The 24236-nt window shown below is 45.3% G+C and overlaps 1 protein-coding gene across 7 annotated transcripts in view; it reads left to right on the forward strand.

Annotated features, from left to right (window-relative positions):
• The window catches only part of LOC119508506 (protocadherin gamma-C4), a 179762-nt gene that overhangs the window by 24838 nt on the left and 130688 nt on the right, over nt 1-24236 (forward strand). The window contains exon 1 of one of the 7 annotated variants that reach the window (XM_037802120.1): nt 602-3260. The exons of 2 other annotated variants lie outside the window; for them this stretch is intronic. In XM_037802120.1, coding sequence (XP_037658048.1) covers nt 837-3260 — 2424 coding nt within the window. In that variant the 5' untranslated portion in view covers nt 602-836. Of the gene's footprint in view, nt 1-601; nt 3261-5896; nt 8463-10648; nt 13150-16799; nt 19339-21106; nt 23635-24236 lie in introns of those variants that run through there. 4 more of the 7 variants (XM_037802134.1, XM_037802125.1, XM_037802122.1 and 1 more) reach the window with 4 other exon arrangements.

Consider the following 24236-nt stretch of genomic DNA (forward strand, 5'->3'; position numbering starts at 1 on the left):
TCTTCTCAAGCTTCCTGGGAAAACCTTTGCTAACCTTGAAGGCTGAGTTGGGGGCCCTCCCATCACCCTCGGCTTCTCCCATTATAGTAGTTATCTTGCTGCTCTGTAATTCCCTGGTTACTGTAATGTACTCATAAACTCTGTGAAGAATGTATCTGTGTCCATATTGTTCCCCTTAAATCACTGCCAAACATTATCTGACATAGCACCCAATTATGCATTTGTTTAATGAATAGTTCACTAACAAATATTGAAACTAAAATGCCAGGATTATCAACGACAAGCTTCAAGATGTATAATCTGTAAATATGGCTGATATTTCTGTGTGGTTCTTAAACATTGTTAGAATATCTCAAAGCAATAATCCCGCCGTATTTGGAGCAATATTTGTAGCATTAAGTTTAGTGCATGGCTTCCCAAGGAGACTAACTTGAAGTCACCCCCTTTAACATATATCAGCCCTCTTGTGTGAAATAAATGCCAGTCACATGACCGCTAACAAAAAGGATTTGGGGTGTTGGGAAACATTTTTTAAAAGTAACTTGGGTTTGTCTGAGAACGTGCAGTAAACGGTTAGGGCTCTGAGCGTCGCTGTTGACCACTCAGGGAGGAAATCGCAGCTGGAGAGCTAGTCCACCATTTCTTTGCTCCCAAAACGCAGATCTAGAAAAGCAGACTCAGAAGATCTGGGGCTACTACGAAACTTATTCCATCCGTCGACCAGCTCTTTGACCTATGAATTAGATCCATGAAACGCTTGGTTCCCTGAGGAAATAAAATTGGAGTCACTTGTGAGACACTGGAAAGGAATTCAGAGAAAATACAGCAAAAAGGAAATGATTGAGTGCCTGAGATTACGAAACGGCAGAGGACTGGTCCTGCTGTGGGCACTCCTGGGGACGCTGTGCGAGACCGGATCCGGGCAGATCCGCTACTCGGTTCCAGAGGAGCTAGACAAAGGTTCCTTCGTGGGCGACATCGCCACGGATATGGGACTGGAGCCCCGGGAGCTGGCGGAGCGCGGAGTCCGCATCGTCTCTAGAGGTAAGACGGAGCTTTTCGCTCTGAACCCGCGAAGCGGCAGCTTGGTCACTGCGAGCAGGATAGACCGGGAGGAGCTCTGCGCTCAGAGTGCGCGGTGTCTTGTAAACATTAACATCCTAGTTGAGGACGAATTGAAAATTTTTGAGGTAGAAATAGAAATTAAAGATATTAATGACAATGGTCCTGCTTTTCTAAAAGAGGAATTGGAAATAAAAATTAGTGAATTAACTGATCCTGGAAACAGGTTCCCACTTAAGACTGCATTTGACCCAGATGTGGGCATGAACTCCCTGCAGAACTACCAACTCAGCCCCAATGACTACTTCTCCCTGGCTGTGAAGACTGTCTCTGATGGGACCAAGTACCCAGAGCTGGTGCTGGAGCGGGCCCTGGACCGCGAAGAAAAACAGATTCACCAACTTGTCCTTTCTGCCTCTGATGATGGTGACCCTGTCCGTTCTGGCAGCTTGTGTATTCAAGTGTTAGTTCTGGATGCAAACGACAACCCACCAATGTTTACTCAGCCCGAATACCATGTAAGTGTTCCAGAGAACGTGCCAACTGGCACCCGACTGCTCACAGTGAATGCCACCGACCCTGACGAGGGATTCAATGCTCAAGTGTCCTATATTCTAGATAAAATGCCTGGGAAAATGGCTGAGATTTTCCATCTCAACTCAGTGACTGGAGACCTATCAATACTAAAAAGTCTAGATTATGAAGATGCTGTGTTCTATGAAATTAAAATTGAAGTACAAGATGGACCAGGTCTCCGTTCAAGAGCCAAGATTCTGGTCACAGTTCTGGATGTGAATGACAATGCCCCAGAAATTACAATCACTTCTTTCACAGGTTCGGTCCCAGAAGAGGCAACTGCTGGAAGAGAAATTGCCCTTATCAATGTGCATGACCGAGATTCTGGACAGAATGGGCAAGTCACAGTTTCTATCCTGGGAAATATGCCATTTAATTTAGAAAAATCAATAGGCCAATATTATCGCTTAGTGACAGCCAGAACCCTGGACCGTGAACAGGTGTCTGAATATAAGCTCACTATGAGAGCCACAGATGGGGGAATTCCACCGCTCTCCACACAAACTCATGTCACCCTGCCTGTGGCAGATATCAATGATAACCCACCTACCTTCCCTCATGCCTCTTATACCACCTACATTCCGGAAAACAATCCCAGAGGTGCCTCCATCTTCTCAGTGACTGCTCATGACCCAGACAGTGAAGATAACGCCCGCATCACTTATGCACTAACCGAGGACACCCTCCAGGGGAAGCCTCTCTCTTCCTATGTCTCTATCAACGCGGACACTGGCGTCCTGTATGCTCTGCAATCCTTCGACTATGAGCAGTTCCGAGAGTTGCAGCTACGTGTGACCGCCAGCGACAGCGGAGACCCGCTGCTCAGCAGCAACGTGTCGCTGAATCTGTTCGTGCTGGACCAGAATGACAACGCGCCAGAGATCCTCTACCCCGCCCTCCCCACCGACGGCTCCACTGGAGTGGAACTAGCACCCCGCTCTGCAGAGCCTGGCTACCTGGTTACCAAGGTGGTGGCGGTGGACAGAGACTCGGGACAGAACGCCTGGTTGTCCTACCGCCTGCTCAAGGCCAGCGAGCCGGGACTCTTCGCGGTGGAGCTGCACACGGGCGAGGTGCGCACGGCGCGGGCCCTGCTGGATAGAGACGCGCTCAAGCAGAGCCTCGTGGTGGCCGTGCAGGACCACGGCCAGCCCCCTCTCTCGGCCACTGTCACGCTCACCGTGGCTGTGGCCGACAGCATCCCCGATGTCCTTGCCGACCTACACAGCCTTGAGCCCTCCCACGACTCTGACGTCTCAGACATCACGCTTAGCTTAGTGGTGGCCCTGGCCGCAGTTTCATGCGTCTTCCTGGCCTTTGTCATGGTGCTGCTGGCGCTCAGGTTGCGGCGCTGGCATAAGTCGAGCCTGCTCCAGGCTACCGCGGACGGACTGACGGGCGTGCCCGCCTCGCACTTTGTGGGCGTGGACGGGGTCCGGGCTTTCCTGCAGACCTATTCCCACGAAGTCTCCCTCACCGCGGACTCGCGAAAGAGTCACATGATCTTCCCCCAGCCCAACTACGCGGACACGCTCATAAGCCAAGCGAGCTGTGACAAAAGCGAGCCTCTCCAGGTATCTCAAGATTTACTTGAAGTAAAAGGAGACTCCAAGCTACTTCAGGTGAGTTTATTTCTCTCTTCGGATTTTATAAAGAGCAATTATGCCAGCGTGATTATTATGAAGCTTTAATATACGATTATTTAGAAATAAAGCAATATGGTAGTCAATAGACTCGTTATCTAAGTATTTCTTTTCCTCTCTCCTTCTGCATATATGGTAGGACTGCACTTCCTGGCCAGTTATGGCTGAGTGGGCCTATGTAATCAGCTCTGGCCAATAAATTGTGTTTGCCATTTCCTGGAGGAAGCTCCAATTGACATTGTGAAAATTTCCAGATTTCTAAGTTACTCTTTGAAAGTGTGGCTGCTCCTTCTGCCTGGGTCCTTGAGTACTTATGTTAAGAGAAGAGCCAGTGGTTGACCAAACATTTGTCTATATTCCTGTGATAAATAGATCTTTATCTCCTGAGAGATCTGATTTGCTGTTTGCTTGTTACTCCAGCCTAACCCAGGTTGTCCTGTCACAAACAAGTAAAAAAATATATAAATACAAGGTGTCTTAGGCTTCCACAGAATTATACTTGACTTCTACCAAGCCAGACCACAGTCTTTTCATCTCAATTACATAAAAACTGTAGGATAAAAGTGTAGAGTTTGGACAAATGGTTTCATCTGGCCTTGATTCTCCATTTTACATGTACCTGAACTATACATACAGTTTAGACAAATGCGTTTTGCCGTGACATCTGATTTCCTATTGATTTCTGACTTTTGCCTGAAGACGGAAATTTCATTTACTTAAACTGTCATGAGACTTGGACTGGCATTTCTTGCCCTTTGAGAAGAATGATAAATGTAAAGGGAAATGTCTCACCTTCTGCAGAGGTGATTTCCAGCCATCCATTCCAACAATAGAATAGACTCCTGATCTTGTTCTACAGTTCTCTTGGGCCAGAAATTGCTGGCCCATTCTGAAATTTATGAAATTGTTTTCACCCATGAGGTCATATCAGAGAGTCATCCAAGATTAGACCAAAATAAATTTCAATAGACCTCAAAGAAAAGGAATGGTCTCTCCCTAAATATATTTGGAAGAGGCACATTCAGAAGTGTGAGATAACAGGACCTAAAAAAAATAACCTAAAGCAGAGAAAGATGTGTCCTCACTCAGACATGGAAATTTGTCACAGGAAAAAAGGCACATAACCTTTGGCATATCTTTCTTAGAAAACTTCTTTATATTATTAATATCACAATCCTCATAAGGAGAAAAAATATTAAATGGCTAGTGCTAGGAAAATGTTAGATGCTCAAAGATGATTTTCTAAGAATCCCATATAAAACATAGCCAACATGTGTGATGTGAAAATGCACTGTGAGTGCAAAGGCAGTGCAATTTCCAACTACTTGTATGGGTGATGAGAGATCTCAAACATGCCATTTTCATTAAAAGGGAACTTTTTCTGAAGTATGGGCAAAACTTCATTACATTAGAAAGGGACAAGAGATTCATAGTAAAAGGGGAAAAAGTATATTGGCATGAAGGAAGAAAAATAAGAGGAGTATCTTAAGAAAACAGACAAGAGTCTGCTTTGACCACAGTATAAGATGAGTATGGGTGAGCACTGAAAAACAGTAGAATAAATGGTTGGATTGGGTTTCTGATTTGAGAGTGAATTTGAAATAAAGGGATTTGGTTGTTTGGGTTACCCAAGACTAGTTTGAGGGTTACAGGGTAAGTTCCAAAACGAAGTGCCTAAGGATCCTCGATGCCTCTCCAAGATCTACCAGTGATCAACTCAAACTCATTTCACTCATTTTGATGGTTAATTTCATGTGTCTACTGGTTCTGTTTCTCTGGAGTAACCTGACTAATACACTCATTAATGTTATAAATTGGCTGAAGCTGAGAATAGGCATTGTAAAGTATTGTGTAGACATTTACATAGGAATGAAAAATTGGTTTCATCAAAATAAATATGGCTTACACAAGATTCATCTTTATAAAAAGTATGTGCCCAAATACCAAATTGGTTCCTTTAACAAAATATCAGGCTTTCCTCTACTTAAGTAGGAAGATGATCTATGTTTTATATAGAAGAGCAGTACACTAAAATAAGTCTAGGGCCTTGACTCACTTTTTGCAAAGACTATATCTTTAAAATGTGTTACTGAATTGGTAAAGTATCTAGGGAGAGATTTAAAATACTAAATAAGTGAGGTGAATCCAATGAATTTACAGAAACATAAGGAACATGGCTACTAAAAACGTAGATTAAAAGCCACTCTCTTATTTGGATACATGCACACTAGTCATAATAGTATTTATAAATACTGTGAAATCACTAAAGATATTTTTGCCCCACAAACTCTGAAGAAAAATGGCTGTATACCTTATCATGAATATTCTTAAACAAAAAAAGAAGGAATGCAAAATAGGAATGCAAAAAAGAAGGAATAAGTAAAATGAAGATGCTTATGAAATTATGAAATTAAAACTATCTAATTTAACGGGAAATTTTAAATATTTGACTCTTTCCAACAAATAAAAAGACAAAATATATAGATTAAAGAGTTGGCCACCTTGAAGATAAATAGCTGGGCAAGATGCAGTTTTTTAAGACAACCTCCGGGTGCCGCTGTTGACCAAAGGGAAAAGAAGCGTTCTCAATTCTGCAGGATCGTCAGGGAGAGTGCTTCCCTCTTTGTCCCGTGCAAATCAGAACGGAAACCCCTCAGGAGCCTAACAAGAGAGTCTTCCCTTCAAATCACAAAACTCCAGGATGCTATCGATTTTTTAAACATCCCAGAGAAACCTTGTAAAGAAGCTTCCCGAGGAGTTCAAGATAGGCAGAGGAGCGCCAGACAAGCTGAAACGATGAAACGGCAGGTACTCTTTCCCTTCCTGCTGTCTTTGTTCTGCGGGGCCATCTCCCAGCAGATCCGCTATGCGATTCCTGAGGAAATGGCCAAAGGCTCGCGGGTGGGGAACCTCGCCAAAGATCTGGGGCTCAATGTCCAGGAGCTGCCGGCTCGAAAACTTAGGGTTAGTGCAGAGAAAGATTATTTCAATGTTAGCGCCGAGAGCGGGGATTTGTTAGTGAATGGGAGGATAGATAGAGAGAGGATTTGCGGGCGGAAGCCTGAGTGTGCACTAGAATTCGAAACGGTCGCTGAAAACCCAATGAATGTTTTCCACGTGGTTGTCGCAATCCAAGATATTAACGACAATGCACCACGTTTCATTGCAAAAGTTATTGACTTGGAGATCTGTGAATCGGCCTTACCAGGGGTAAAATTCCCCCTGGATTCTGCACAAGATGCAGATGTAGAAAGTAATTCACTGAAGATATACACTATCAATCCCAATCAACATTTTTCTCTGTCAACAAAGGAAAGTCCCGACGGAAATAAATACCCGGAATTAATGCTGGAAAAACCTCTGGATAGGGAACAGCAGAGCTCCCATCACTTAATCCTGACTGCCATAGATGGTGGGGACCCATCCCTAAGCGGCACCACGCAGATCCGGATCCAGGTCACCGACGCCAACGATAATGCTCCTGTATTTAGCCAAGATGTTTACAGAGTTAGCCTCCAAGAAAACGTGCCCCTGGAAACTTCCGTGCTGCGGGTGATGGCCACCGACCAGGACGAGGGCATTAATGCTGAGATCACATACGCTTTCCTTAATGCTCCAGCTATTACCAGCCTCCTCTTCAGTCTCAATCCAAATACCGGTGAAATCACAACCAATGGTACATTGGACTTTGAAGAAACAAGTAGTTACGTGTTAGGTGTAGAAGCCAAGGATGGAGGGGTACACACGGCACACTGTAATGTTCAGATTGAAATTGTTGACGAGAATGACAATGCCCCAGAGGTGACATTCATCTCTTTTTCTAACCAGATTCCCGAGGACTCAGACCTTGGAACTGTAATAGCCCTCATTAAAGTTCGGGACCAGGATTCTGGGCAAAATGGTCTGGTGACATGCTATATTCAAGAAGAGGTTCCCTTCAAATTAGAAACCACCTCCAGAAATTATTACAAGCTAATGATTGACAGGGCTCTGGACAGGGAGCAGACTGCAGAGTATAATGTCACCATCGTAGCCAAAGACAGGGGCAAGCCACCCCTGTCCTCCAGCACAAGTGTCACTCTGCACGTTGCCGACATCAACGACAACGCCCCTGTTTTCCACCAGGCCGCCTACATGGTCCACGTGGCAGAAAACAACCCTCCTGGCTTCTCTATTGCTCAGGTCAGCGCCTTCGACCCGGACTTGGGCCCCAATGGCCGTGTCTCCTACTCCATCCTGGCCAGCGACCTGGGGCCGCAGGCGCTGTCGTCCTACGTGTCTGTGAGCGCGCACAGCGGGGTGGTGTTCGCGCAGCGCGCCTTCGACCACGAGCAGCTGCGCGCCTTCGAGCTCACGCTGCAGGCCCGCGACCAGGGCTCGCCCGCACTCAGCGCCAACGTCAGCCTGCGCGTGTTGGTGGGCGACCGCAACGATAACGCGCCGAGGGTGCTGTACCCGGCGCTGGGGCCCGACGGCTCGGCGCTCTTCGACACGGTGCCGCGCGCCGCGCAGCCCGGCTACCTGGTCACCAAGGTGGTGGCGGTGGACGCCGACTCTGGACACAACGCCTGGCTGTCCTACCACGTGCTGCAGGCCAGCGAGCCCGGGCTCTTCAGCCTGGGGCTGCGCACCGGGGAGGTGCGCACGGCTCGCACCTTGGGCGACAGGGACGCGGCCCGCCAGCGCCTGCTGGTCGCTGTGCGCGATGGCGGACAGCCACCCCTCTCGGCCACCGCCACGCTGCACCTGGTCTTCGCTGACAGCCTGCAGGAAGCGCTGCCGGACCTCAGCGACCGCCCTGCACCCTCTGATACCCAGGCTGAGCTGCAGTTTTACCTGGTGGTAGCCTTAGCCTTGATTTCTGTACTCTTCCTCCTCGCAGTTATCTTGGCCATCTCCCTGCGCCTGCGCGGTTCCTCCAGCCCTGCAGCCTGGGGCTGCTTTCAGCCTGGTCTTGGCTCTAAGTGTGAACCTCGGGTTCCCCCCAACTACAGCGAGGGGACTTTGCCTTTTACCTACAATCTGTGCGTTGCCTCGCATTCGGCAAAGACCGAGTTTAATTTTCTCAACCAGACCCGGGAAATTGTTCCTGCTCAGGATCTCCTGTGTGATGATGCTTCTGTGGTTGTATGTGCCAGCAATGAAGACTCCCAAATCGTTTATGACTCCTTTTCCTCTCACGTGAGTTTCTGCAAACCTATTTCATTTTTATATGCTGCATTTTCTTCTCAATGGTGCATAATTAATTTGTTCTTTGTTCTAGTGTTGTTATCTGGTGGGAAAGGAATATGATATGTTCGATGGACAAAGACTGGTTCCTTGGTTGCTCAGTAGTTTGTCACCCAATTACTACTTTTCGGTCTTTACTGCTGGAATTTTTGTATGATGGGGTTATTCTTGCTAAAGAGAGCTGTTTCCTGGGTATCACCACCTTTAGTAATAGCAATGCCCTTTATTGGTTGATGTGTCATACTATTTTTTCAAGTAATGCAATGCTTTACTCTTTATAAATACATTGACAATTCTTTCAACTTTATCAATTACATTCTAATTGTTTATCCTTTTATTGTGACATGAATATTTACAAAACCTTTCAATAACTAAGTCTCTCAGTACTTCTTTGCCTTATTACAAGTATCAAAGACTGTCAACATTTACAATTAAATCACTAATCTTGGGTCATTTTCTTTCCCACTTCATAATCTCCCTCAAGGATATTCTGTAATTTTCTTAACTATTCTTTAATAATTGATTTTTATGCTCTTTCTACTTTGTCACTATTATAAGAAAGGATGTAATGAACGTTTTGTATAGAAAGCTTTTCTTGTAGCTTTACTGTTTCCTTAGTACAAGTTGCTGAGAAGTGAGTCAAATCTACAAACAATTTGAGATTTAAAAATACATATTGTCAAATTCATTTCCAAAGCATCTAATTTAACCCCTCATTCTCCAGTAATTTTTTAGCTATTTGAGAATTGTGGAAAATAGGTTTAATATCCTCTCTCAAAGTCTGAAGTTCTGTATAGTTAATGGGTTTTTTGTGTCTAGTTAAAATTCCTGGGTCATTTGTAGATGCTAATTATTATGTGAGGAATAATCTAAAGAACTTACTACTACTTATCTCAGGTTTTTTCAGATTAGTATGTTAAGTATTCCTGAATAAGAAAGCTATGGAGCTATGAGTTGTATATGAGGATGCATATACAACTACTAAAAATTTCCTTTTACTAGCTCTTTTGAAAATCAAAACTAAATTTAGATATAATCATAAAATAATATCTTCTGGATGTGAATTTACATGAAAATGTTACTGAATATTATCTTTTTACAATTCTTCAATGTAACTTTTTTCTTGTCTTTATTATCTATTTTTAAGATCAGATGGTATTCACCCATTGTTTTTAGGTTTTTCAATTGCTTTAGCACTCATTCATTAAACATCAAAAAATTTTATTGAGTGCCTACTCTATGAAAAGTACTCTTCTAGAAATTGAGGACACAACCATGAACAAGATAGTCATAGACATAGTTTGTGGGTTAGAAAATCAGTGAACAAAAAATCTCTCCCCAGATCTATCATCATTATTGCCAAGCCCATTTGTTTAAGGGCAAGACTAGCTCTTGAGCAGTAGGTAATTTCTTGCAATAGAACTGAAAAGTTATCCCAGCTCTAAAGAGTCAACTTGTGAGAAAACTTGTTTCTGCATATGTTGGGGACTAGCACCCAGATCTCCAAGGTATCTGGCTATTGTTTTTTTCACCTCTTCCCTCCATTCCTTAAGTCCATCCCTATTGTTCCTAGGAGAGATGACTGTGTTCCTCACACAATACACTTTACTGAAAACGGGCTATGTAGATGAATAATACAAAAACTGAAAAGAGGCAGGAAACATACTTAGTTTAAAAATCACCATATTATTTTCTGGGAAAAAAATAAATTCACTTAAGACTTGTGGATACCAACAATGCCCCCGTATTCAGTCAGCTCGAGTACCATGTAAATGTTCTGGAGAACATGCCAGTGGGCACACACTTACTCACCGTAAAAGCCACTGATGCAGATCAATGAGGAATTCCTGGATTTCCACTGCATGTCAAATGACAGAAGTTTGACTTTTATTCTTTCTGAAAAAATAGGATTAGGAATGGAAATGATGTATTAAAGAGACGCTTTATGGATCAAGAATGGATTGCAGGAACAGCTTAGGACTCTGAGTGTCGCTGTTCACCAATCAGGAGAAAAAAAGACAACCAGAAATTTAATGCGAGCCACAAGATTTCAGCATCAAGGAACACTGGTTCTGGGACTTTTCAGCTAGGGCCTCTGAGAGAGCCAACATCCAGCAGCAAAAGCGCATTATCTTGGACCTGGAATAACTTGGGACTCCTCAGGTCTTCACCTAGAGAAATCTGAAGCGCAGTCTACGCCGCCGCGGGCGGGGCTGTAATGGCGGCTCCTTATCGTCGGGCCTGCGGTAGGCTGCTCCGAATCTGCGTTCTTCTGGGCACTCTGTGGGAAATCCGGACCGAGCAGATCCGCTACTCTGTGTCTGAGGAGCTGGAGAAAGGCTCAACGGTGGGCAACATTGCCAAAGACCTGGGTCTGGAGCCCACGGAGTTTCCGGAACGCGGAGTCCGCATCGTCTCCAGAGGTAGGACCCACCTCTTTGCTTTGAACCCGCGCAGCGGCAGCTTGATCACAGCGGGCAGGATAGACCGGGAGGAGCTCTGTGACAGGTCTCCAAAGTGTGTGGTAAACCTAGAGATTCTCGTAGAGGACAAAGCGAACATTCTTGGAGTAGAAGTGGAAATAACTGATGTTAATGATAATGCTCCCACCTTTGGGACTGAGCAAAGGGAAATCAAGGTCGCTGAAAGTGAAATACCTGGGACAAGATTTCCTCTTCCTGAAGCTTTTGATCCGGATGTAGGGATAAATTCCCTGCAAGGTTACCAGCTCAGCCCAAATGGTCACTTCTCTCTGCACGTGCAAAGCGGAGCCGATGGGATTCAGTACCCGGAGCTGGTGCTGGAGCGCGCCCTAGACCGCGAGGAAGAGGCAGTTCACCACCTCGTACTCACCGCCTCCGACGGCGGCCACCCGATTCGCTCTGGCACTGCCAGGATTCACATAAAGCTTGTGGATACCAATGACAATGCCCCCGTATTCAGTCAACCCGAGTATCATGTCAGTGTTCGGGAGAATGTGCCAGTGGGCACGCACCTACTCACCGTAAAAGCCACTGATAGAGATGAAGGAGGAAACGGGGAAGTGACATATTCTTTCCGGAAAGTAAGAGACAAAATATCCCAGCTATTCCAGTTGAATTCTCTTACTGGGGACATAACAATATTGGGGGATTTAGATTATGAGGACTCTGGATTCTATGACATAGATGTGGAAGCCCATGATGGACCTGGTCTCCGAGCCAGAAGTAAGGTACTGGTGACAGTTCTGGATGTCAATGACAATGCCCCAGAAGTCACAGTTACATCTCTCACCAGCTCAGTCCAAGAAAAATCTTCCCCAGGTACAGTTATTGCCCTTTTCAATGTTCATGATGGTGACTCAGGAGAGAATGGCCTCGTAACATGTTCAGTTCCAGATAATCTGCCATTCAGACTTGAAAAGACCTATGGAAATTATCATCGGTTGTTGACACGCAGAATTCTGGACAGGGAAGAAGTCTCAGAATATAACATCACAGTAACTGCTACTGACCAGGGAACTCCACCTCTGTCAACAGAAATTTGTATCTTGCTCCAGGTGGCAGACCTTAATGACAACCCACCCACCTTCACTCATGCCTCCTACTCTGCCTACATTCCTGAAAACAATCCCAGAGGTGCCTCCTTCTTCTCTGTGACTGCTGAGGACCCCGACAGCGGCGAGAATGCCCACATTACTTACTCCCTGGCAGAAGACACCCTCCAGGGGGTGCCTCTCTCCTCCTTCATCTCCATCAACTCGGACACTGGTGTCCTGTATGCTCTGTGCTCCTTCGACTATGAGCAGTTTCGAGACTTGCAATTCCTGGTGTCTGCTAGCGACAGCGGAGAGCCGCCACTCAGCAGCAACGTGTCGCTGAGCCTGTTCGTGCTGGATCAGAATGACAATGTGCCTGAAATCTTGTACCCCACCTTTCCCACCGACGGTTCCACCGGCGTGGAGCTGGCACCTCGCTCCGCAGAGCCCGGCTACCTGGTCACCAAGGTGGTGGCGGTGGACCGGGACTCAGGACAGAACGCCTGGCTGTCCTACCGCCTGCTCAAGGCCAGCGAGCCGGGACTCTTTGCGGTGGGGCTGCACACGGGCGAGGTGCGCACCGCGCGGGCCCTGCTGGACAGAGACGCGCTCAAGCAGAGCCTCGTGGTGGCCGTCCAGGACCACGGCCAGCCCCCTCTCTCGGCCACAGTCACGCTCACCGTGGCCGTGGCCGACAGCATCCCCGATGTCCTGGCCGACCTGGGCAACCTCGAGCCCTCAGCTGACCCTGACGACTCGGGCCTCACGCTCTACCTTGTGGTGGCAGTGGCCGCTGTCTCCTGCGTCTTCCTGGCCTTTGTCATGGTGCTGCTGGCGCTCAGAATGCGGCGCTGGCACAAGTCGCGCCTGCTCCAGGATGCAGGAGGCGGGTTGGCTGGCGTACCCGCCTCGCATTTCGTGGGCGTGGACGGGGTCCAGGCTTTCCTGCAGACCTATTCCCACGAGGTCTCCCTCACCGCGGACTCGCGGAAGAGTCACGTGATCTTCCCCCAGCCCAACTACGCGGACACGCTTATCAGCCACCAGAGCTGTGAGAAAAGCGACCCTCTTCTGATAACTCAGGATTTACTTGACGCAAAAGGAGAACCCAATCTTCTTCAGGTAGGTTGGATCTTAAAATAGATCCAGTGATACCAAAACATAGATATAGAGCTGGGATAAAATATGTCTCCAATCGTGTAAGATATATATCTAATTAAGGCACTTCTTTTTGTAATGTCTACAGACTTTAAAGGGTGGGGCGGATGATCCTTCGATACGGATCAATAGTATCTTTTATTGTACAAAGAAGTTGTTTACTATTTATACTTTATAGTCTTCATTCAGTTGTAGTTTCTCAGTTTTATTCCTCTAAACCACATCACTTCTTTAAAAGGCATTTTCCTTTAGGCATTACTGAAATGACAAATTAGACCTGTGAAACAGAAGGCAATTGTGCAAATTCATATTTACAGCAGTTTTTCTTATGAATCTATGGTTGGATCTGGTCTGAGTATTTTAATTTCCTAATTTTACATGCCAACAAAATGCTTTGCTTGAAGTTTCCTTTTCTTTCCTTGAAAGGCTATTTTCCATTTTGGTTAGGAAATGGAAATATATGAGAAGTGGAGAAAATATTTCACTTTTTAAGATATAACTTTAACAGGTTTTTTTTTTTTCCAACTGGACTAGTATAGTTCAAATATTTTGTTGTTACTGTTTGTGAGATGCACCAGCAGTTACTATGTGGTGAGTCCTTTGGTGTACTTACGTGATTACTGGAAATATTGCCCATTTTATTTCGCTCTTACTTAAGCATATTGTAGGAGTGGTACTAAATTACTTATTATGGCATCACTTGAGTGTTCTAGGTTTCTAATGAAAACAAAACATTTTGAAGTCTTTTCTTTTTTCATCATGGGAGCCTCTTATAAAGGTTGGGTAACTTGGATTCTGAACTGATGTGATTAGTAAGCAGGCCTTATTCTGTCCCTAAAAATTTATCTCTTTTTAAAAATTATTAATGTATTTGTTTTATTTGAGGCAAAATATACATATCATTTAAATCTTTTTAACCATTTAAGTGGACAATTCATTGACAGTATTGTGTAACTTTCACCACTATCTATTTCCAGACTATTTCATCATCCTAAATCAAAATTCATACTCATTTGTTCTAACCCAGATTAGCCCCCAAACCAAAGAATATACCTGACACAGAGTTACCCATAAGTTTAATTAGGGACTTACAAAACAGGAGAGGATTTTTCACCATGGCAACTGGTAGGGAGAATGAAGTCAGTCTTCCAGCCATTCCACAGAGAGAGAGAACCCGGGGGTGCCAAGGGGTGCTTAAAAAGTTTGTGACAACGGAGTTTCTCACGGGAAAGGCGCCTGTTGCCTGGTCTTGTAGGCAGCTGCGTGTATCTCAGTAATGGAGGAGGGAGCGGGGCTCTGGGTCCTGGGTCCTCACATCATTTAGCAAAAACTCCCCATCCCCCCTTCACACCACCCCTGCTAACCACTATTCTGCATTCTGTCTCTATGAATTTGCTTATTCTACAACATTTGTCCTTTTATTTATGGCTAATTTCACTAAACATTTTATCTTCAAGTTCATCTATGTTGTAGCATGTACCGGCACTTCACTTCTTTTCATAGCTGAAATTAGTCCGTTGCAAGGGCAGATCACATTTTGTTTAACCATTCATCTGCTGATGGACATGGGTTGCTTCCACTTTGACTATTGTGAATAATGTTGCAATGAACTTTGATGTACAAATATCTGTCCAAGTACCTGCTTTCAATTCTTTTGAGTATATATCTAGGAGTAGAAATGCCCAGTCATTTGGTAATTCTATTTTTAACTTTTTGAGGAACTTTCAAACTGTTTTCCACAGTGGCTGCAACATTTTACATTGCCACCAAGATTATATGAAGGCTGCTATTTCTCTGCATCCTACCAACACTTGTTATTTTCAGGTTTTAAAATAATAGCCATCCTAGTGGGCGTCAAGTAGTGGTATCTTACTGTAGTTTAAACTTGTATTTGTCTAATGGCTAATGATGTTAAGCGTCTTTTCATATACTTATTGTCCATTTGAATAAATTCTTTGGGAAAATGTCTATCAAATCCTTGGCCCATTTAAAAAATTCATTTGTTTGTCATTTTGTTGTTTCTTTGCAAGTTTTCTTTTTACATTTTGGATATTAAACTGATCAGATGTATGGTTTCCAAATATTTTCTCCCATTCTGTAGGTTACTTTGCACTTCCCTTATAATGTCCTTTGATGCACAAATGTTATTAATTTTCATGAAGTTCATTTTATCTATTTTTTTTCTTTCGTTGGTTGTGTTTTTGATGTAAAATCTAAAAATCCATTGCCTACTGCAAGGTCTTGAAGATATTTCCCTATGTTTTCTTGTAAGAGTTTTATAGTGTTAGCTCTTATAGTTAGGTTGTTTATCCATATTGATATCTTTTTGTACATGGTGAGAGATGGGGCCCATATTCATTCTTTTGCAGGTGGGTTTCCAGTTGTCCCAGCATCACTGGTTGAAGAGACTGTTCTTTTCCCCACTGAATGGACTTGGCACCCCTGTCAGTTGAAAGTTCATCTTTCAAATAACTTTGCCTTTAGGCTCTGGGATGATCTGAAATGGGGAAAAATATTTTGTGTGCAAGGGATTTTCTACACTTTTGTTCCCTGTACTTTCATTTAGCTCTGTGAGTTGATATAGAATTAATGAATGTCTAAGACTACACAAATTAGTGACCCTTGGAAACCTGCACATTGCACTGATAGATTGTGGAAAATGCCTCAATTTAATTTTGCAAGTAGAGTTTAGTTTCTACATGATTTTGTCTTCATGTAAAGCTGTGGTGCAATACATAGAGTAAATGGGAATGTGATAAGATACAATTAGCTGGTACAAAAAGAGGAAAAAGAAGAAAACAAAAGTGACCATAAAAAAGACAAATTCCATTTGAAAAGTTATTTAAAATAACAAAGCTCTAATACACATTTTGGAAATGCTCAATTAGCCTGAAACTGTATAAAATATATTCAGATGTTGTCCTTAGGAATGCCATTTCAAAATCGGAGAGGTTTTAAATACCTAGGAAATCAGTAAGAATACAGGCTCAAATCACATGAAAAAAAAATATGCTTTTCCCTGAATGGGCATTGGGTTTCATTTAGAAAATAATATTTCTGATTAAATATTTGATTTATTTCTTATTTTATTCTGATTAAATATTTCTGACAAACATTTCTGAATTTTTAATGAATTACTGCGTAGCTATAAGAAATAAATGATGTAATGATACGAAATTACCTTCAAGATATAATGAGTGAAAAAAGCAAGGAGGAGAACATGATATATTGTATGCTTCCATTTGTGTAAAAAAAGGCAGAAGAACACTTATAAAAATGTACTGCACTGTGTATAACATATCTCTGGAAGAAGACATAAATTTCTTCTGGGAGAAATGGGTTGTTGAAATTAGTGATGAGAGAGGAATCCTATAGGATATACCTTTTGTACCTTTTTAATTTGGAATTATGTGAATGTATTCCTTTTTAAAAAAACAAATATTCTACAAATCCAAAAGCGAAAAAAGTTCTTTGCAAAAATTTACAACTCATTGGTGCAGTTACCTGGGAAATCCCCTGGGCGTCGCTGTAGGTCAAAAGAAGGGAGAAGAAATCTGAGACGCATTGGGAGCCGGGTAGAGGATAATTTCCTGCGCAAACGCACCATACAGCGGAGACCAGTACAGGAAAACGAAAGCAGAAAAAGTGACCCTACTCCGGATTCTGCCATCCACGGAGAGCTTATTCCTCCTCCTAGCCAAGGATTAGAGCAGCGGCGGAGAGAGACAGAGGATGAGGCCGCGCACTGGAAGGAGAGGCTGGGCCAGGCGGCGGCAGGTACTGTTGTCTTTCCTGCTGTCTTTGTTCGGCGGGGCTCTCCCGGACCAGATCCGCTATTCAATTCCTGAGGAGCTGGCCAAGAACTCGGTGGTGGGGAACCTTGCCAAGGATCTGGGGCTCCGGGTCCGAGACTTGTTGGTCCGGAAGCTGCGGGTTAGCGCTGAGAAGGAATATTTCACTGTAAACCCAGAGAGCGGGGACTTGCTTGTGGGTGACAGAATAGATCGTGAGCAGATTTGCGGGAAGAAGCCACTGTGTGTTCTAGATTTCGATACTGTCGCTGAAAATCCTCTAAATATTTTCCATGTATCAGTAATTGTACGGGATATAAATGACAACACTCCGGGATTCAAACAGAATAATACTGATTTAAAAATTGGAGAATCCACTCAGCCTGGTACAACATTTCCACTAGACCCGGCCCTGGATTCAGATGCTGGTCCTAATTCATTGCAAAGATACCACCTTAATGACAATGAGTACTTTGATCTCTCAGAGAAGCAGACTCCAGATGGACGTAAATATCCTGAGTTGATTCTGAAACATTCTCTTGACAGAGAAGAGCAGAATTTCCATCAATTGGTCCTCACGGCTGTGGACGGCGGAGACCCAGCCCTAAGTGGCACCACTCAGATCCGAGTCCAAGTCACTGATGCCAACGATAACCCCCCGGTGTTCAGCCAGGACGTGTACAGGGTCAGCCTGCGGGAGGACGTGCCCCGGGGCTTCTCCGTACTTCGGATGATTGCCACAGACCGGGACGAGGGCGTCAATGCGGAAATTACCTATTCCTTTCAAAATGTGGATGAAAATGTAGAAAACATTTTCAACTTAGATAAAAGAACAGGAGAAATCACGACAAAGGATGATTTGGATTTTGAGACTGCTAATAGTTATTCTCTGAGTATAGAAGCAAAAGATCCTGGAGATCTAGCAGCCCATTGCAGTATCCAAGTAGAAATTCTCGATGAGAACGATTGTGCACCTGAAGTGATTGTGACTTCAGTATTTACTCCCGTACCAGAGGATTCGCCGCCAGGGACAGTGATCGCCTTAATCAAAACGAGAGACAGAGACTCTGGAGAAAATGGAGAAGTTTACTGCCGTATATTTGGAAATGCTCAGTTTACATTGAAATCTTCCTCGAAGAACTATTACAAGATAGTAACAGACGGAGTCCTGGACCGGGAACAAATCCCAGAATACAACATCACCATCACGGGCACCGACAGGGGAAAGCCACCTCTCTCCTCGAGCGTCAGCGTGACCGTACACATCGCCGACGTCAACGACAACGCGCCTATTTTCCACCAGGCCTCCTACGTGGTCCACGTGGCCGAGAACAACCCGCCCGGAGCCTCTATAGCTCAAGTCTGCGCCTCCGACCCCGACTTGGGCCCCAACGGCCGCGTCTCCTACTCCATCGTGGCCAGCGACCTGGGGCCGCAGGCGCTGTCGTCCTACGTGTCTGTGAGCGCGCACAGCGGGGTGGTGTTCGCGCAGCGCGCCTTCGACCACGAGCAGCTGCGCGCCTTCGAGCTCACGCTGCAGGCCCGCGACCAGGGCTCGCCCGAGCTCAGCGCCAACGTCAGCCTGCGCGTGTTGGTGGGCGACCGCAACGACAACGCGCCGAGGGTGCTGTACCCGGCGCTGGGGCCCGACGGCTCGGCGCTCTTCGACACGGTGCCGCGCGCCGCGCAGCCAGGCTACCTGGTGACCAAGGTGGTGGCTGTGGACGCCGACTCTGGACACAATGCCTGGCTGTCCTACCACGTATTTCAGGCCAGCGAGCCCGGGCTCTTCAGCCTGGGGCTGCGCACTGGGGAGGTGCGCACGGCTCGCGCCTTGGGCGACAGGGACGCGGCCCGCCAGCGCCTGCTGGTCACGGTGCGCGATGGCGGACAGCCGCCCCTCTCGGCCACCGCTACGCTGCACTTGGTCTTCGCGGACAACCTGCAGGAAGCGCTGCCGGACCTCAGCGACCTCTCTGCACCCTCTGATACCCAGACTGAGCTGCAGTTTTACCTGGTGGTAGCTTTGGCCTTGATCTCTGTACTCTTCCTCCTCGCGGTTATCCTGGCCATCGCCCTGCGCCTGCGCAGTTCCTCCAGCCCTGCAGCCTGGGGCTGCTTTCAGCCTGGTCTTGGCTCCAAGTCTGGACCCGGTGTCCTCCCCAATTATAGTGACGGGACATTGCCCTATACCTACAATCTGTGCCTTGCTTCACAGTCGGCAAAGACAGAGTTTAATTTTCTTAACGTGACGGGGGAGATGGCTCCCAACCGGGATCTTCTCTGCGAGGATGCCTCCTGGGTACCGAGTACAAATCATGGAGATTCTGGGGACCGACGTGCCTCAGATACTATTTTAAAGGTAAGCTTTAATTATTTCACTTATTTTCACTTTTTATTTTAAAGTTTCTTTAAAATCATCCAACTTAAGTAGAAGACTCCATCTCCTACTTTATCATTGCATCATATTTGGGCAGTTTCCTTCCTTAATGATCTTAATCTTATCCAACAAAATCTTAGATATGGTTTGTCTATCTGAAGTGTCAAGTTTGTCCATGATTAAAAGCCTTTGCCACATGAGATACTTCTTTTTCTTCCTCATCTTTACAACCCTTACCTCACAAGGTTTATGACTATTAGGGCTTTGAGATTTTCCTTTCATCTTCACAGGGTCTTTTTTACTCAAGTTTTAGTTTTGCTGCCTCTGAGAATCATAGTACTTCGAAGAAAAGAGTCCTTATTTTACTAGTTTTGGGAAACTAGGAACCAAAGAAAGGAGGAGTTTTTGCTCAGTGTCACAGTTTATCAACAACAGAGCATGGCTACAACATGACTACACTGACTTGAAGACCAGCCCCTAAGTGTCTTTACAAGCTGACTCATGGGATCCTGGATCAATTTTAAAAGGTTAGACAAAATTTGAGGTCCAAAATGTCTACTGTGGAGGCCATATTTGACAAATGTGTGAAATCATTCTCTCTCAAGAATATTAATGAATTGCCCTTAGGAAAACCTGTACCATTGGGAATAATTTTGCAACCTATACTCACATTGTTTTATACCAAACATTCCGTAAAACTTTATTTCTTTTGGAAATTTCTAATTGTAGATACAATGTAACTTCATGCTCTTTATTTTCCTATGAAGGTGTCACTAAGTAAAAAGTGTTTCTCTCGCTTGAGGGACTCTCTGAATTGTCCAGTTTTTTCAGTCATGAGTTTTTCTTTTTCTGCTACCATAAAAGATGATAACATTACATATCTGTCTCAACATATAAAGACCACTAACTTCCTGATCACTGATAAGTGTCTGGGCATGTGTTCTTGCATGGGTGATGAATTAAAACCCTTTCCTCCAGAGTCACTATAATGATTATCACCAAGAGTCTGTCATTGTAAAATGTCTAACTACAAGTGTTTAAACATGGCATTAGGAAAATATAAATAATTATTTGAGAACCCAGCTCAACTCTCAGTCTTCTATCAGTACAACTGCCATATCCTTAGTGTGAAAATCTAGAAACCTCCTTAAAGACATAAGTAACAAAAGGTTCCTTTCTTCTTTCTGCATATGACGGCCAAATCAGTAGTCCATTTTGCAAAAGTACATTGGGATTTGGGTTTGCTTCCTTGGCATTCTAAAGTACAAATGGACACATTTTCATAAATGTTTCCTCATTTAAAAAATGAAACCTTCAGACCTATATAAGAAAGAATTGCAATGCCCTAATTTATGATGAAATAATCTCTAACACATCCAATACAAGTAACAGTAAAATATGAATAAAGGACATAGATTCAGTAGCACATTAAATAAAACTTTTCAAAGGAGGTAAATAATTTAATAATTATTCTGATCTTGGGGGTTTGTAGAAATCCTTCACCGATTCAGAATTAAAGCTTAATTAAATGCCATCAACGATGTCACACGGTAATACATTAAGGATATAGCAAAAGTGTCAGAAATAAAAATACAATCAAACTTACGGGAAATAAAAACAAAATTGGTGCAGTAACTTGTTAGGACTCTGAGCGTCGCTGTTCACCAAACTGCGAAAGAAGCTTCCGCAGATGCGCCCAGACTCCGTTCCTTACACACTAAACACCCACAGATAAGACAAGCTCCTAGTAAAAGCTGCCCATCCGCTCCCCGCTCCGATTTCCTCTAAGGAATGTGTTCCCCTAGGCTTTAGAGAAATAAGAAAACTAAGAGAAAATCAGGAGAAGAGAGAGCAATGGCGAATCCACTAAGGCGCTGGTGCTGTGATCAGCTGCTCCTGCTCTTCTCTCTCCTGGGAAACCTGTGGAGGGCTGAGTCCGGGCAGATCCGCTACTCGGTACTTGAGGAGCTGGACAAAGGCTCCTTCGTGGGCGACATCGCCAAGGACCTGGGGCTGGAGCCCTGGGAGCCGGCAGACCGCGGAGTTCGCATCGTCTCCAGAGGTAGAACGCAGCTTTTCGCTCTGAACTCACGAAGCGGCAATTTGATCACTGCGGGCAGGATAGACCGAGAAGATCTCTGCGCTCAGAGAGCGCGGTGTCTGGTGAGTTTTAACATACTGGTTGAGATTAAAATGAAAATTTATGGAATAGAAGTAGAAATTATCGACATTAATGATAACTTCCCGCGCTTCCGGGATGAGGAATTACAAGTAAAAGTGAATGAAAATGCGGCTGTGGGAACTCGGTTAGGTCTTCCTTTCGCGCGGGATCCGGATGTGGGTTTGAACTCCCTGCAGAGCTACCAGCTCAGCTCCAATTTGCACTTCTCTCTGGACGTGAAAAGCGGAAGTGACGGGCAAAAGTACCCAGAGCTGGTGCTGGAACGACCCCTGGACCGCGAGAAAGACGCTATTCATGACCTCCTACTCACAGCTTTAGATGGCGGAGACCCGGTACTCTCTGGCACCACGAATATCCACGTGATGGTCCTCGATGTCAACGATAACGCGCCTCTGTTCACTCGACCCGAGTACAGAGTGAGTGTTCCAGAGAACATACCTGTGGGCACTCAGTTGCTCACGCTAACTGCCACAGATCCAGACGAGGGAATAAATGGGAAATTAACCTACTCTTTCCGCAATGAAGACGACAAAATTTCAAAGACTTTCCAACTTGATTCCAACCTGGGGGAAATCTCAATTATGCAGTCATTGGACTATGAAGAATCCAGATTCTACCTCATAGAAGTGGAAGCCCAGGATGGAGGTGCTCTTCTTGCCAGCGCTAAGGTGCTGGTCATAGTACAGGACGTGAACGACAATGCGCCGGAAGCGACCCTCACCTCTCTCACCAGTTCTGTCTCTGAAGACTGTCTTCCCGGAACTGTAATTGCACTGTTTAGTGTACATGATGATGATTCTGGAGAGAATGGCGAGATTGCATGTTCTATCCCCGGGAATCTGCCCTTTAAATTGGAAAAGTTTGTTGATGATTACTATCAGTTATTGACAACGAGAGTACTGGACAGAGAAGAGACCTCGGATTATAACATCACAGTAACTGTGATTGACCACGGAACCCCACCCCTGTCTACAGAAACTCAAATCTCACTGAAAGTAGCAGACATCAATGACAACCCGCCCTCCTTCCCTCACACCTCCTACTCCACCTACGTCCCAGAAAACAACCCGAGAGGTGTCTCCATCATCACAGTGACCGCCCAAGACCCTGACAGCGGGGACAATGCTCGGGTCACTTACTCTCTGGCTGAGGACACATTCCAGGGAGCACCTCTGTCCTCCTATGTCTCCATGAACTCTGACACTGGCATCCTGTATGCCCTGCGTTCCTTCGACTATGAACAGTTTCGAGACTTGCAGCTGTGGGTGACAGCCCAGGATAGTGGGCAGCCGCCACTCAGCAGCAACGTGTCGCTGAGCCTGTTCGTGCTGGATCAGAATGACAATGTGCCTGAAATCTTGTACCCCGCTCTTCCCACCGACGGTTCCACCGGGGTGGAGCTGGCACCCCGCTCTGCAGAGCCGGGCTACCTGGTCACTAAGGTGGTGGCAGTGGACAGAGACTCAGGACAGAACGCCTGGCTGTCCTACCGCCTGCTCAAGGCCAGCGAGCCGGGACTCTTCGCGGTGGGGCTGCACACGGGCGAGGTGCGCACGGCGCGGGCCCTGCTGGACAGAGACGCGCTCAAGCAGAGCCTCGTGGTGGCCGTCCAGGACCACGGCCAGCCCCCTCTCTCGGCCACCGTCACTCTCACTGTGGCCGTGGCCGACAGCATCCCCGATGTCCTGGCCGACCTGGGCAGCCTCGAGCCCTCAGGTGACCTTGACGACTCGGGCCTTACGCTCTACCTGGTAGTGGCTGTGGCCGCTGTCTCCTGCGTCTTCCTCGCCTTTGTCATCATGCTGCTGGCGCTCAGATTGCGGCGCTGGCACAAGTCGCGCCTACTCCAGGATGCTGGAGGCGGGTTGGAGGGTGTTTCCGCCTCGCACTTTGTGGGCGTGGACGGGGTGCGGGCTTTCCTGCAGACCTATTCCCACGAGGTCTCCCTCACCGCGGACTCGCGGAAGAGTCACGTGATCTTCCCCCAGCCCAACTACGCGGACACGCTCATCAGTCAGGACAGCTGTGGAAAAAGCGAACCGCTTCTGATACCTGATAAGGTAACTGCAAGCAGAGAAGAACCAGGAGTTTTTCAGGTTAGTTTTCTTTTTCAGTAGGGATGACTGGAGCATTTTCTTCATCTGTTTTCCCGTTTTTTCTGCCACAATCGAGTTCCGTTAATTATATAAATAGTGAATCATGCCTTGCTTTATGAAGACATTAGATTTAGATAATTTGTTGCTTTCTCCATTTGTTTTCAAATTACATATTTTAGATTTAATGCTTTTTTCAACACTTTGATGCTTTAGAAAATCTAATTGACACAGATTTAGGTGAAATGGGTCCTTTAAAAGGAAGTGGTTAAACGTAATCATTTTACCCAAAGTTTTTGATACATTAGAACTGTTATTCTTTTAATAGAAGAGTCGTTGATTAGTCCAAATTGTTAAATGTTTTGTCCTCTTTTGACTATTTGCCTCAACAGCATTAGTGAACTTGTTTTGGAAAGGATATTGTGCAGGATTGCTATTTTAGTATACTTCATGTTTGCATAAGGAAATAATTTCCAGATGCATAAGCAGTGAAAGTGTACAGAAAACTTCTTCATGATAAATGTCACAAAAATAAATTAAATTTATAATGCCATTGGTAGCACTCTGAAATCTGGAAAGTTGGACTAAACCAAGTAATTATTGAA

Source organism: Choloepus didactylus, chromosome 13 (genome assembly GCF_015220235.1).
Source record: "Choloepus didactylus isolate mChoDid1 chromosome 13, mChoDid1.pri, whole genome shotgun sequence".
Lineage (NCBI taxonomy): Eukaryota > Metazoa > Chordata > Mammalia > Pilosa > Megalonychidae > Choloepus > Choloepus didactylus.